The sequence below is a fragment of the Paralichthys olivaceus genome, chromosome 1 (assembly GCF_024713975.1).
Source record: "Paralichthys olivaceus isolate ysfri-2021 chromosome 1, ASM2471397v2, whole genome shotgun sequence".
NCBI lineage: Eukaryota > Metazoa > Chordata > Actinopteri > Pleuronectiformes > Paralichthyidae > Paralichthys > Paralichthys olivaceus.
The window spans coordinates 21,674,032-21,690,197 of record NC_091093.1 but is presented as its reverse complement, the minus strand read 5'-3'; the positions used below and the strand labels follow the sequence as shown (position 1 = coordinate 21,690,197).

General features: G+C 39.4%; 1 protein-coding gene across 1 annotated transcript in view; it reads left to right on the top strand.

Moving 5' to 3' along the window:
• gpc5a (glypican 5a) overlaps positions 1-8,027 on the top strand; it is a 116,888-nt gene extending 108,861 nt beyond the window's left edge. Inside the window, exon 9 of the mRNA XM_069525236.1 lies at positions 3,567-8,027. Within this exon, the coding sequence (XP_069381337.1) occupies positions 3,567-3,727 (161 nt within the window). The 3' untranslated portion in view covers positions 3,728-8,027. The remainder of the gene's footprint in view (positions 1-3,566) is intronic.
• Positions 8,028-16,166: the final 8,139 nt, after the last annotated feature.

The following is a 16,166-nucleotide window of genomic DNA, read 5'->3' as shown; positions in this document are numbered from 1 at the left end:
CATCCTGCCATGGTGAAATAATTTACAGGCTATTTCTGCTGCACCATAAAAAGTGGAATTAAAGTCCACAGAGTACAAATGGCCTCTGCAGCAGGTCTTATTTTTCTGCTAGTAAGATAAAGTTTGATAACAGAGCCTTTATATAGTGTGAAAGGGTCTGGGTTAGAGTAATCCTGCCTGCGACAGACTTATGACCCTCAGGCCTATAAGTGAGAGGCTAAAAACTCCGGGAGCAGCCAGTCTGTCGGGGTCCTGCCTCCCTCCTTCCCTGCGGGGGTGAAGCAGGATGGAGTCTGAAGTGTCCTGAGGTAACATCAGTGGGGCTAAAGAGGACACTGCATTTCTCTCAGGAAGCGACAGTGAGTTTCCCACCTCGACACTCGAGGACTCCAAAGAGATGTAAACAGCAAGATGGATGCTGGCAGCTGGTGCGGTGCAGTTGTCTGAATTGATATCCGTTGCTGTTAAGGTGTAATCTCAAAGGTGTAGACAAACAGGCTTTGGAGTTCAAGTCCAGGTGGTTTGAGATATATAATATGAAGGTTAGAGGGAAAGGGGAGCAGATTTTTTTGCTTTATTATTTTATTAAGTCATTTTCTCATATACTGGATGTTCAGAATTTGTTGTCACTTATACTTACACTCCCCACTGCAAGTTCTGAAGGCAAAAACAAAATTCACAAGTTACCTCCCTGAAGAATCCAGTTAATGGACAACGTCCGTATCCAAACCTTATTTACTGTGTGTAACAAAGTGTGCAGCTCTGATGGGTCCACATGAAGGACATCATTAAAAGAAGGACTCAGTGTTATTCAGAGGTTTAATGATGCACCTTTCAGCTGAAGATGCTCTGCTACTGCCTGTGATGTCAACAACACACATTCTGACTAGTTAGATGTCTGAAGCAAGAATTTGGAAAAAATAATAACCACAATATTGCTCCTACAAATTTCTGTTGTGTGAATTCTGGTAATCTGGGACATTTTTGGCAATTTTAACTTCTGCTAATTATTCCAATATCTGTTTTACACATAAGATCAACATATTATACCTTTCTGTAATCCACTAGAGAAGAAAGAATGGAGATATCATACTCAGAGGAGACATGACACACGCTTTGATTGTTCTTTGTAACAAAAAAGACAATTCTGCCTGAATTTGATCATCTGAGGCAGGTAACCTTGTGATCCGGGAACCTTGTATGAGGCTTGAAAAGGAAAAAGCCTAAATCAGCTTGCTTCATGCATTCCAAGCTCAGTATTAGCACTTTTTAAAAAAGCATTATGAAAACATGACAAGTACAGAAAGCTGAGTAAGAAAATGTATATTAATCACAGAAATATCATTAATTCACATTAAACTTGTGAACGTCATATGTTTGTCATAAATAACATTTAAAACCTTCTATTAAAAGTGTATCAAGTTTTATAAAAATCAATTAAAATTCAATCAACAGCAAGAAACAGCAGATTATTCAATTGATAATTTATTTTCTGTTCTAGAGAGCTAACTGATTATGTGCTAGTTATCTGAGGGACGGACTGGATTTACCACTAACTCCTGTCTGACAACAGCAGAGCTAATGCTGCATCTCTTTAGTTAATCGTTAGTCTCTAAACACAAACAGGAAATAACAGACTGAATCTTAGGTGTCCCACATTACCCAGATTACCCCCAATTCACCCTCACATGTAAAATGATCACATGTCTAGTCTGTAAAGAGCTTTAATCTTAGAACTGACCCATATGGAGCAGTGTGTAACATGGAGGGTCGAGGATAAGAGCAGTCACCATGTGGTGTCCTGGCAGCTTAGTGGTTAAAATGCTGAGCTCAGACTGTGACATACATTTTTTTTACAACTCCTCTCTTTTTTATCCACCAACTTTTTTATGTGTGTCTGTTGCTGTTAATTAAAACAAAACACTTAAACCAATTATTGAGAAGGACACACCGATGAGGCACAACATTAAACTCACCGCAATATACTGTATATCCGACCACACAATTGAGAAACTGAGAATATAGAATCGTTTTACAGCTGTCATGTTTTCATGAATATAAATTACCTCAGAGGAAATTGATATGAGAGGTGTCGTCTCAGAGGCTCCATGTCCAAATCAAAAGAAAAATGTATCGAAATCTACGTGTTGATTGATGCTATTTTAACTAGCATGCCTTCAGCTGTAAAACCTCGGCACTAACATTCACAGAGCTGTTGACACACAGGAGCGTCCAAGATGCTCTCTGCTGCACCTCGGGGAAGAGATGGAGGCTGAAGGTGCTCTATAGTTGCATCGGCTCACTATAAATAGGCTGGTGGAAAATTACCTAACTCCCTTAATGGTTTAGTGGGTGCTGTGGAAGATGTGTGAAGCATTATGGCTGCAGTTAAAACAACAAACCCCAAAAACGTGACATTTTGTAGAACGGTGTAAATCTTTAAGGCTCCTGAAACTGATGGAATCGTTTATTCTCAGCTTCCAATTAGTTCGGTCTTGTTTTCTTTAAAATGATTATTCTTAGATCCTGGATCTACATTAAAGTGTGTACTATTGCACAATTTTGATAATTTCATAGTTTTTTGGATTAGAGATAAAAATGTGATACTGGCAAGAGAATATTTTTTATTTTCTGATGACATTTTGTATTCATCTATTGTAAACACAGTCTTTAAAAGACAAATATCTATTTAATGTTCATCCTGAGCTGGAGGAACCTTATTCCTCTGTGTTATAGACCTTTCCTGTTGCCTGAAACCCATTAAAACTCAGAAATGAGCCACAAAGTGTGATATTTTCCCTTATTACTATAACCATGGGCCCTATAGCTTAATACAGTTGATCCAATATACTGGTGTACATACTCACTAGTGTAGGCCTATTAATCAACTTCTAATATTGCGCTCTTTCTCCTTTAAGTAAGTTTGCTTAAAGCCACCGTGCACAGCTGTTTCATAACCTGTGTGCGTTTGCGTGTGTGTCTGTGTGCAAAGCGATATGGCCATAAATGATATCAAGATAAAAATGTTCATATCGGTCAATACCACTAATTATCACAAATAACATTTATTATTTATTTGAGGTTTAAAGGCAGATTTTTGCTACTAAGCGAAATCTGTAATTTTAAACTTTTCATGATATTTAATCAACAGTCCCTGATTAAATATTTCTTTTTCATTTCTTATGAGGAGCTCTGTAAGCTTTGATGCATTTCAGGATTCACAGATAAAAACTCTCTATGCTGTTGATTTTTCCTGACAAGTCAAATTCAAACTAAACGTGAAACAGAAAAACATTTTACAAATCTGAGGTCGATCAGTTATGTGTTCTACCTCCTTGATGTGCTTACACAATGTATAAGCATTCAATTGTGACCCATGTGACTCATCCTTTGAGTTTTGAGAGATGGGCGAGCTCTCTGTTGGTTTTGCTCATTGCGTTTGTTGACAATAAGAAAAATAAACCAGCCTTGTCTCTCGAGGCTATTGTGGCAATCCATCTTTCATAATGTGATATTGATAATGAGCATCCTCCTGACTGCCATGTTGCTTTCTGCTCTCTCCTCAGTGAGCCCAGATGCGACCGGTGATCACAGACATCATCATCATTATCATCATCATCCACCTGTCGAGGACGCAGCAACGGAGGGCAGATCCACGGGCCAACGACTGACAGGAGCCGTCTGGGTCTTGATATTGCCTTGTCTACATATGCTCCCGGCCATGTAACAGCTGCATTTTTGCAGAGTGAAACTTTCAAGACTTGATTTCAAGCTTATTTATCCAGAAATGAAAAGGGCCAGTGGACGTAATACGCTCCAGTGTGTAATGCAGCACCACTTCGACACAGTGCAGAACACGGCGGGAGTGAATTCATCGCCCGGAAAAGAAGAGACACTGGAGCTCCTGTGAGAGAGCAAATGGTTCAGCTTTGCAAATCTTAACTGTCCTGTTGTTTTTTGTATCAGTTACCTGCTGTTAATTAGCACTAATAATGAATTATAACAACCAATTTCACAAATGTAAGTACAGCACACATTGTAAAAATGTCTTAGTAATTTAATGATCTGTAGATGCATTTTAATATTGGATTTGAAATTTAAAATATTTTTACAAGCCCAATTTAAAAAAGCCTGTTATTCTTATAACAAAAGTGAAAACGTAAACCTTAACTTTAAGGTAAATTGCCTCAGAGCATTGTAGGAAACTTACAGTGAAGTGTTGCATATGTGCTGTATGTTCTCATTCATTTTCCAACACTGCAGGAGCAAACAAGAATTCAAGACATCTGCTTCTCTCCCCTTGCAGCAGCTCCCATGCTGTTCAGGGTCCATTTAATTGGCATATTTCAATTGCAAAATTGACCTATAACGCTGCTGCTGAGAGACACGGTGAAAGGATAGGGTAGGCAGGGGGGGGGGGGGTAGAATTCATACTCCTTTCCTCTTTTAGAAATAGATTAGTTTCCTCGGGAGTCTATCATCATCTTTCAAACTCAATCCTGCTCTGCCTTCGTGGGCCTGGATAGCGGCTGATAGCTCCTGAAGCCGCTGGTGAGGAAGAATCCATTTGCTTCTCAATCAATCAATCAATCAAATTTTATTTGTCTAGCCCCTATTCACAAATCACAATTTGTCTCATAGGACTTTAACAAGGTGGGACATCCTCTGTTCTTAACCCTAAAAAAGAGTAACTAACAGGGAAAAAGAAAAAAAAGAACGTAGAAACCTCAGAGAGCCACATGTGAGGGATCCCTCTCCCAGGACGGACAGAAGTGCAATAGATGCCACGTTTAACTGAGGACATCAGAAAAATAAGAGTGATTACAGCATTGGTTAGAGTAAACAGTTTGAAGCATGATAGAAGGTAAGTGATTTGCTTCTACCTGCTGCAGGACCTGACAGCATGTGGCTGCTGCTGTGTGGCTGCTGCCGTGTGGCTGCCAGAGTTTTGTGTGCAGAAAAAAAGGAAAGGGATTTGTTTCAGGTGTGCCAAGCATATCCGGTCAGTGGTTCTTTGGCTCACGCATGTAAGAGCTAAAAACAAATCAAGCTAAATTTGTTCTCTTTATGGCCAAGTTTCACTCTTCACGTACAGTATACATGTACAGTATAATGTACATTCATAGGTACATGCAGTGTATTCCACAGAAATAAACAAGGGAAACATTAAAGCTGATATGACTGTAAATATATCACATTGTAAAAATTAGCTGAGACATGCGATGGTGGCTCGAAACTCCTCCCTGTTATTTCTATACTGGTGGACAGAAAGATACCCTAAAAAAAACGAATGATGTAAACATTGGTACGAAGTTATTTTGCAATTAATTAATATGCGTGTGACCCACGGTCGTTTTGTTCTAGATGTAGAACTGTTCAAATGCAAATTGGATTTCGTCTGCAGCTTTTTATTCTCCAGCCAAAGGCATAATCTGCTCAGGTACTCATGAAAAATAAGTTCTTTCTTTTTTTAATGACGACCTTCCTCGTGCTGCAGTTGTCCTTAAACATGCACAGTAATTGTGTCCATTAGTCATTTTCAACATTAATACACCAGGCCGAACTTTTATCATGATACATTGATATTTGAGCATCTGTGCCACCTGAGGAGCTCCGAGCACCAATGCTTTTTGGGTTTTAGTGTGAGACATTATGGAAGTTGCATTCTGGGATCTGTAGGAAGCAGTTTGTTGGAGCTTGACTCGTGTTGGAGAGAAACGATAGAACAGAAAAATTCTGTTTCTTGAACTGCATATGAATGATCACTCTTCAATTTCTTGTAAGTCTCCCACATGTCCTCCAGAGACACATCTTCAGTGCTGACATCCTCCACCTTTACCAAAGCTGACCCGGTGTGAAGCAGACCTCCACAGCTTTACACCGGGCCTTGCTCTCTGCCTCGCTCCTCTGCACCTCGTGAGTTGCAGTGAGCATGGCAGCAGAGCAGATGGCGGCTCTGCTGCCAGCTCGCCATGTCTTCGTTTTTTTTGAGGACGAGCTGCGATACTGGGAAAGTTTGATTTCAACAATAAAACAATTGAATTCCAAATGATGAGGCAATTTCAGCAGAGTCAACAGCTTAATATGCCATCGACATGTGAATGTGGTTCTGAGTTAGCCAGGTTTGTGGGAGGACAAATGGTTGAGACTTTTATACACAATGACACAGCTGCCAAACTGGGAAAACAACCAGATAATGGAACTTCACGTCAGTTCCTGGTAGTTTTCTGTGCGGCCTGAAAATACCTGTGAACAATTAACAAGCTGTTAATTGACGAAAGTCCAACTTTTCATGCAGTGGGGCTTTCTCGACTCCATCTCAAGGTTTAGAAATGATAATGAGATTAACCACACCTATTTTTCTACCGTCTCGTACATGAGGATTTTCACAAGAGTCACAACTGCTGCACCAAACACATTATATCACGAGTTGGCGCCGTCAAAGTTGGAGCTGTTGTCATTAGAACCATTGTGTTAATGACACTTTTAAAGAATGGAGTTCTGTCTCTTAAGTAGATAATATGGCATCATGACAGCAGGCACAGAGACAAAGGAGCCTCGAGGCTGAACGCAGATGTCAGGTTACACAGGTTCACTGGCACTAAAGGGAAAAGGTTCAGTTTGATGTCTCCTGTGATTATTTTCATCGCTTCATATTGAGACGGATGAAGGAGCAAAGGGGACAAATGCTGATGAAACTGCACCCACATCCACAGGCGTCATCCTGCAGGCCTTTCACTGCGTCATGAACTCTTAAGTAACACGTTCACTCTTCAGGTCGGAGACTCGATGTGTCACCTGAAAAAGACATTTCTGTCTTTTTTTATATTTTGACAATCGTCTTTAAAGGAAAACTGCCCTTAACAGCTTGGTTCGTCTGTTGAATGTTTTATAATATGAAAAACACAGTTGATGAGTTCTTGGAACACAGTGAATTTGTTAAAAATAGGTCAGAGAGGCACAAGACGTCGAACGATCAGGCTTTAAACAAACCCCCAGAAATGAAGACAAACTGTGGAACGATGACACTAATTGTCCAAGATGCTGAGTTAACAGACGAAGCTCCTGGTTTAACTTTGAGCTGCCCACGTTCGTTTTCCTTTCCAATGACATTACCTCTGAAGGTTAAATGTTTTCACCCTGTCTGTTTGTTTGTTGGCTGATTTGTTTGTTTGGATTTAAAAAAGAAAAACTACTGTCAAAAGTAATTTTGCCTAAAACGATGGCTTTATGTTTTTCAATTACATATTCAATTTCCATGTAACTTTATTACATAAGTTAAATGTAAAGGGTCACATGTATTAAAGTGATTTCCATCATGAGGAGTTTGTGTTGAACAAACAAACAAATAAGTTAAGTTAGTCTGTTTAATGTATGCATTTATTTATATGTTAAACTTGATTTCAACAGTGTTCTGGACAGATTACCATGAAACTGGCAAATTCAAGTTTTATGTGGATCCAACTTTTGGTGCAGATTAAATCAAAACTTTAGTTTGCATCATTAAAAACCTTTGGTTTAAATGTCTTTTAGGAGATAATGCACAAAACATAATTTACCTTTAACTACAATAAATCTGTTTGTATTAGTTTATTCTTGAGACTCTGTTTACTGTATTTATATCAGTCTGTGGAGTAACTCTCCTCCTGCCGTGTCCGGAGGCTTTGGGTTGTCATCCATCCTTTTTTTTATTCCTGCTACTGGTTAAGCTCATAGCAGCTTGGAGGGCGAGCAGAGCAGCCTGACCATCCTTTTGTCAGATAATACCCTTTGGCTGAACTGCTGGGACTTGTAATCCAGGGTTTCATGTTTTCCCGTGGCTTCTAAATGATTTCTTCCACAGTATAAATCACAGCTTGTTTTTTTGGGGGGGAAAGTGAGTTCTCACTGTAAGACAAACTCGATCTCAAAGCACAAAACTTAAGAGAATACATCAGAAGTTGTCGTATTTTTCTTTTCTGACAATTCTTAAACATATATTAGATGAAATTTTGTAATGAAATAATAAAAATAAAGATGATATATCAGTTCCTGTTCGGGCCATGCTTTTTTCAGTGTGGATTTGAGGCAGTGAACTGAATGTGACATGAGTCTGGTCATGATTCTGTCCCTGTGGGTTTGGTGGCTTGAGCAGGTTTGACCGAGCCGTGTCTTCATCTCATCGACGCTGTTCCACCATTTTTCAGTCATGCCCTCAGGTGAGAGTGGGAACAAGGACCCAGCATTAAATGGAGATCCTTGATTTACAGCTCAGCTCTCTCCTCACAGTCGTATTTTAGCCAAAGACTGTTTCTTGAATTCATTCACTCACCTTTGTCTGACATTGAGAATAGGACTGCAACACACTCATATTGGGGTGCAGCTGCCCTGACTGTCATCTTCAGCTACATCTCTCCAAGGGGTTCGATCATGGTAAGCTTATAGTCACCGGCTCACATACTATTGGGATGTTGTCCGATTGATTTCACTAAATACCAAACAATGGTGCATTTAACTACAACTGGTTTTTAAAACTTCTATCATCTCAATTATACAGTTTTTAGGGACAAGCAAAATGACTCACCATGGTTCCTCTCTTTATTCTTGACATTTTTGTGGATGTCCGAAGGCTGTTGGTCAGGGATTTGTTCTCTCTTTGTTTTCCCATGTTGGTTTGTTTGTTTGTTAACAGGATTGTGTGAATACTAAACTGATGTCCATCAAACAAAGATATGGGGCCTGGGCCGGGTAAGAACCCATTACATTCTGGTGCAGTTGCAGATTAAGTGGCAGATCCAGGATTTTTTTCTCATGACTTTCTTTAACAATTTTCTATGACAAATAAATCATTAAGGTTAGTGGACCACATTTGATTTGACATTTCTTCTACAAGGACAATAACAGGATTGTTGGGCCCTGGCAGGAGTAAGTGTTCTACTGATTACCATTCTTTACTGTTAATGCCAGTCATTGCAAAGAATTTCCTGTGGAGGCGCTGCTGTTTCTTGATACAAAAAAGTAGAAGAAGAGCTGATTATTTCTGTATTTTTTAAAGAAACTATGATGAATTTGTGCTGCATTAAATAAATAGCCTTATCTACATGTGTGGAAACAGTCCACGAGCCACTAACTAAGACCATCACACAGGGAATGTTACTTCTTGAGCATGATAAAAGACAATTCTGATTCTGGCAAGAAAATATTTTTTTCTTTTTCTGACCATAATGGAAAAATCAAATGATTCTTGAGACGGCTATTAAGAGATTTAGGAGACCACCCGAATTTGTGTGCACTATTCAATTTACCAAAAGCCTTTAAAAGCTCCTGTATAATTAAACTATGAATAATATGATGTGAAATGTTAAAATGCTTTTCATTGGATTAAAGTCAAATTACATCGACAAATCAAATTGATTAAATGTTTAATTTTCTTTTAACAGGTGTTCAAAGTGCAGTTGTTCTTTGTAGAAAACTCTGCCTTTGGCATTTTTCATTACTGGTAATTGGGAGTTGAAAAAGCTGGATGGTAATAGGACAGTGTTCACTACCCACGCAGACACCAAGAAAGGGTGAATTTAATGAACCCCTTGCATTTTAAAGGAGGGGAAGAAGGGTATTTTGAATAACTCTCATTGCAGTATTTTCTCTGCTGGGTTGAGTCCGATTACAATACACTTTGGTGTCTTCAGAATTACTCCGAGGTAAAGTCTCAGATGGTATGAACCAAAGTCTTTGGAGTCTTTTATCTGTGTATACTGAAGACGGGCTCCTGGGACCTTCTGGGGAGAATAATGCTGAGCGCTGCTTAAATGTATCCAGAGATTAATTTCATATTCCCATCAAGGTTTCTGTTTCACTCAGAATTATAACTGTGACCTTGACGAGAGCTAACGTTTAGCCTCAGCTTAGACGGGAGCTTTAATCATCGCAGTGCAGAGGCAGACAAGGCTTTTGTTCACGGTAAAACCAGTGTTTTCAAAAGCTTTACTCTGAACACATGACGTGTCTTTGAATGAGTCAAGGAGACAAACAGCTGACAAAGATGAGTGAGGTCATTATTAACTAAAGGAGGCTTATTGCTATACAGTTGTACAGGCTCCATGTTGGTATTAACAGCAAATTTATATGATTAATTTAATAAACTTTATCTTTTTTCCATTCAGCCAGGTGGATTGTTCATTCTCATTCTCCTCAGATGAAGAAGAACAGCGACTTTATTGATCACCTGCCTTTTCCTTTAAGCATTCAGACTCAAGGATTTTCAAATCTTAACCGATGTGTGGAAAACCACAAACGTGATGGCAGATTTTACCGATTTTTAATGTCATAAAAGTCAGAACACACACTGGATGATTTGGCCGGAACATAAAACCACACATTTGCCATTTGCCAAAAATAAAAAAACTATGTATTTATGACTAAATACCTGCAACACTCCCCTCATCATCAGCATGACTCGTTTCTTCTATATTGTGTGAATAGCATTAGCAGCTAATATATTTACATGAATTTAATGTTTGAGGAAAGTCCATCTGTGTGCCACATCTTTGCAACATTAATTAAATCCTGCACACATCTCGTCTGTCTACTGTGCACAGGAGAGCACGTATACAAATTTACAATCACTGTTACCAACTGAAACTGTTCAGGTCAAGAGCTGCTGCTGGCCAGTTCAGAGTAAAAAAAGACATAACAGATAATCACAGATGAAGCCTCCTGAGCATGCACAGCTTGTATCTAACAGTGAGGTTGAAAAGTTGTATTTATTCATGACTGAGCTGTATCATTTCTACTATTCATTTATTTTCATTTTTCATTTTCAGACAGAAAAGCACCGTCAACAGGCGGCGTCAACCAGCACCAAGCCTCCCTGCTGTCCCATTCTTCTGCATCTCTTCATGTGAGTGTTCAGACATTAATTATGCACACACACACACACACACACACACACACACACACACACACACACACACACCTCCCACGGCCTGGAGACACCAGTCTGCACCTTCTCTCCCCCTTGTTTTCTATGTTCAAGCCTTTTCTTTCTCCGAGAAAGGGGGTAAACAGTCCCATCAATAAAGTGTTTTCCCGCTGTCTACCCACCCACAGCTTCCAGATTATTAGACAGGACTACAGCATAGGTTTCACAATAAATCCTCTCATCTCTTTCCTCCCTGGCTTTCCTCTTCATTCGTCTTCTACTTTCATCACTGACACTCCTCCTCACTCTTTCGCAACTTAGTCTCCCGCTAAGGTGAGGTTTACTTTCAGAACACAATATTTTACTCCTCACAAACATGAATGCTGCTCATACAGACATACTGTTTCAATGGAAGCATTGTAAAAAAAATATACAGGGATGTTTCTGTGCCTCTTTTTACATGTCAGTTAAATTTGTTTCGACTGACACAGTATCAGTCACAGGTGTTTGCCAATTCCACCTGAAATCTAAATTTGCTGGGATGCGAGCCACATTTTATTCTCCGCGAGCTGAGGACTGGGATCAGGTGCGTGGATAAGTGACCATAAATAAGCTTGAAATATGTGAGCAGGAGTCTAACGTTTATGAAAATGTTAGTCGATGCACTACTGTGCTGTCAAGTGAACCTGCTGAGTGTTAGATATGAAGAAGAAAAACTAGGGCAGTTAAAGTGGAGCCAAGAAAAAGCAGCAGATGATTTAAAAAAAAAAGACAAGTTAGACAGCATGTAAAACATAAAAATATAAATATCAAATGGTGATGAAACTGGAAACACGGATACAGACATAAAGGAGTAAATAACGCACAAATGTAACTATTTTCACCTTTTATAATAAGAAACCAGTTGATTTGTTCCTGAGGTGCTGCATATATGCATGTTGTCATCTTCATCACCCTCATCTTCATGTCTGCTCCACAAGGTAAGCTGGTGTTTGGCAGGATTGTGCACCACACAGCAGAGAGCTAATTTGGCACACAGGGAGACGATAAGACAAACTGTCACTAATCCTGAAGAGGTGCATTAATGCTTTCTGCGCACAGGGAGGAAGAAAAAATAATTCACATTCCCCTCCTCTTTGTTTACACCTTACTGACATGTCAGTTATAGCTGATATGTTGAAAAGACTATTCTGCTTTGTAATTAGGAATCATTTCCCTCCATGCAGCAGCTTCAGCATTATAACTCTCAGCTTTTTGGGATAAGACTTCTATTTTATTTACTGACCTACTTTTTTTCCCACGGCTTCACAAGAGCAGAGCCGCCACTGTTTGGACCATCCCCATGGCCACTGACCCATTTGCCAGAGGAGCCAACCTTCAAAATTTCAAATTTCCAGATCACATAAGTCATGCTTAAATCTCGTCCCTAATATTTTCCCGACGACTCCCCCTCTGCATCGTTCCCACGCTCGCTGCTCTCCCATATGTCTCTGGTGCAAGGTGGGTGTCCCGCTTCACATCAGCTCCTGACTGAGGTCTGACACATCATCTCGTCGCATCCAGGGCGGACGTACTGCCAGTTCCATTTACGACACAAGCTGCTGCATTATTCATGCTTCTTAATTAGGCAGTGAAGCAGCAGCTTATACGAATGAGACATTTAGTGGATCAGGGTTTTGGATGTTACTTTCAACATGACTCTGCCACAGCACACAAAAGCAAACATGATAAGACGTGGCACTGTGACAGGGCCTGGAAAGGATGAAGTATTTTTAGCAACAAGTAATGATATTATTACGATCATTTCCGTACACAGGGGTAAAGAGTGTTCATGAAACATCAGTGCACACAGAGTGAAAGTCACACAGGGGATTAGGATTATTAAACTGACTGACTGTTTGCTCTCCCCGCTGCCAAGTCAGAAAACTAAAGTATGTTGAAATCATACAATAGTGTTATTTTACCATTTTCGCTGCCTGAAAAAAAGAGTTGAAATCAGAACTTGGATGGAAATAGAACCATCAGAACTATTAGAAGATGTTATTCTTTGTGTATCAAATATTGTTTAACAGATAAAATGTGGCTCATCAGAGGATTGGAATAAAAACTAAATAATCATTTGTTTTATGAAAACTATAGTGTCAAAAAAATGTGAAACATTTTTGTTCTAATTTTGTTCTAATGTCTCTTTTTGACCAACCAACCGTTGGTGACAGGAGTATTAAGTTTATCTACAGCAGAAAAGAACTTGATTTTAATTTGTGATTGATTAGTAATCTAACGATTGATCTGTGACTGAAATTACAATGGTACATGTTTTGCCAACTGATTAATGACTTTAATCCTTTTGTAGGAAATTATGAAATATCAAAATAACTATTTTTGCAACACAAAAACAATTATTAACAATTTAAACTTTTAAACATAAGCTGCAAATGTGTTTTCAGAGCGAACAGATCCAAGCTGCTTTAGGAGCTAAAGCTTTTTCTGTGTCTCTTGACAGTTGAGAAACAGCGCAGCATGCTGTACCTGTTGGCACCGGAGCCATATGCCTCTGACACAGCAGTATGCATGAGCACGGATCAGCCTGGTGACGGGCCTAACATCCGCTGCATGGGCTCAGCAGACTCCTCCCTTTCTCAAGTCAAATGGTGGGTCAAAAAGGATGAAACCATTCTTTTTCTGTTCTCTGATGCATGCTAATATGCAGCCTGTCAGTACTGAGGTGGCAAGGCCCTCAGGGAGGATTTTGCACTGAACTATTTCTTGTCTGTAGAAAGATCAGGGAGGGTAATCTCTGTCTCTGCTATCCAGGACTGTTCTGCTGTGTAATTCAGTCTTTATCCTAAATCCGGAGAGAGACAGACAGCAGAGGAAGACAGAGGGAGAATTTGTTTCAAAACCTCTAATGTGTGAAACAAGAAAAAGTGTATTTGCACAAGTGATTGCAAAGGGCTCAGGCTACTGAAGAGAAGAACATGTTTTGGATGGAGATACACATTCAGAATCTTTTATTATAAACCTTTTATAATTAGTCATTCAAAGCTTCGCACAACCAGCACAATATTTTAACACTTGCGTTGAATTTTAGGAAGTTGTAATCACACAGATATTTGCTCTAGTGCAAATGTTTGGGTACATTTGTTTGAATTAGTTGTTTGAGGCTTTAAAAACAGGTCAAAACATCATGACAGACAGCTGAGACTGATTCCTGATTGGTTGAGTGCATTGGCGAGACTTCTCTACGACAGCTACACTCCATGATCACTGCTGCGGAGACTCTGGCTCCAAATGAAAAAAAGAAATTTGGCAAAACTCGTATCCAGGATATTTTATCTTCATCCTTGTACAATGGGAGGAGATGGAGATGAACAATCTCTGCTGCGGACCAAGGTCACTTCAACATCACAGTTACCGGTTGAGAGTGCTTGTGTATTGAACCTGCCCTGTTGGCAGTGAGGAAATCACAAATACATTTTTTTTTTTAGATAAAACTCTACTTTTCAATGAAGCCTCTGAAAATACAATGATACTTTGAGATTTATTTATGTCTCATTACACCGCGGTCGGGTTAAATCAATTTAATTGCTCAATTCTTGTGGGAGACCAAATTGAAAACCGAGGTTTAATTTCATAGGTCTCTATTTTCAAGGGATTCTTCACTGTCTCCAAAGCCCTCACACTATTACTTGTCATGTAAAAAGCAATTACAATCAGTGCTCGGATGAAATGTGTCATCAGAGAATCCATTAACAATGTCCTCAGACCTTAATATTTACAGTCACCACCCTACTTTCAGACGCAACTCTGAGTTTTATGAGTTGTGAAGGGCGATTAAAAGGCACTAGTCTCCCTGTCAGATCTGTTGTGTAGCACAGTCTATTTGAGGCTATAATGATTTTACAAAGGTATTAATCGCAGTGCTGTTGTGTTACGAGTGTTCCTGCTCTGTCCGAGCCTCACATTTGAAACAATGCTCATTAGAAATACTAATTTGCTCATATATTAGTTATCTAATTAAACTAGTGCTACTACAGCTCTGTCTGTGCAATAAATAAGGGCCTTTAAAATGTTGTTGAAACATTAGATTGTTTTTGTAAGTGTTTTCTCTACCTGAGGAGAAGATAACAAATGAAAATAAAATCAATGAGCTCAGCCTAATCAAGTAAACTCTCTCTTAAAAGAATAGATTGTCCTTTTGGAAATAACACTTAGGCTTTGTTTAGACTGCAGGCAAATCTGATTTGATTCTCATATCAGATCTTTCAGACAGACAGTCTGTGCAGTGATCAGATTGAATTTGTGTGCAGACAGCACGATCTTACTCCATGGGCTGCTGTAGTGAAGATATTGGCACCAGTGACAGGGTCCTCTGGATTAGACGTCTTTGTTGTGTGTCATGTTGCAAGTGACACAAAAAGACCCAATTTGAGCAGCCAGTGTTTGGACTGAGAAACATCTGCAGAGATTTCTTTTCGATCTGATTAATGTGTTCTTCAGCTGTCCTGACGAAAATCAATCTGGATACGCCAAAAAAACAAAACAAACTGATTTGGGTTGGCAGCACCACTCTCACGTCTCCACTCTATGACGCCACAGCCAGCCAATCTGCTTAGCTTAGCCTAAATACTGTGAACAGCTAGCTAGATAAATCTGCCTTCAAGCTCACTAATTAACATGTTTTATTGTCTGGCAACCTCCCAATGGTGACAAGACTCAAGGAATTTTTATTTCATATGCAGCCAAGTTCTATAAAACCTATTTTGTCTACATGTCAACATATTGGCGCCGTTTGAAGAACACAGAATTAGTGATTGGAGGCTCCTGTTTGCATGATTTTTCCATGAATTTATAGACAAGTAACATTTACTGGCAAGTTTTTGGATACAGGGGACGTCTTCTAAGTGGATTTATTGACGATGACTTGAGATGGTTAATATCTTTGGAAGCGTAACTCACACTGACTCTAGAAAACATGTGTATTCTGTTTCTGTGTGCAGATTTGACTGGGTTATGTTTAGAAGAGGAAGGAGATGTATTATTGATGCAGATTGCATTAGTTGAAATCAGTTGTCATTGCCGTTGGCGATGAAAGCACCAATTTTTGTGAACACACCATTATCGCAATTGGACCTAACCCTATAGACAGAACACACACACACACACACTCACACAAACACACAGAGATTTATTAAATTTAATAGAGAAATAGATTGCAGCCCGTAATTAGCAGCTGCAAAACAGCAACAGAAAATACGATTCACTA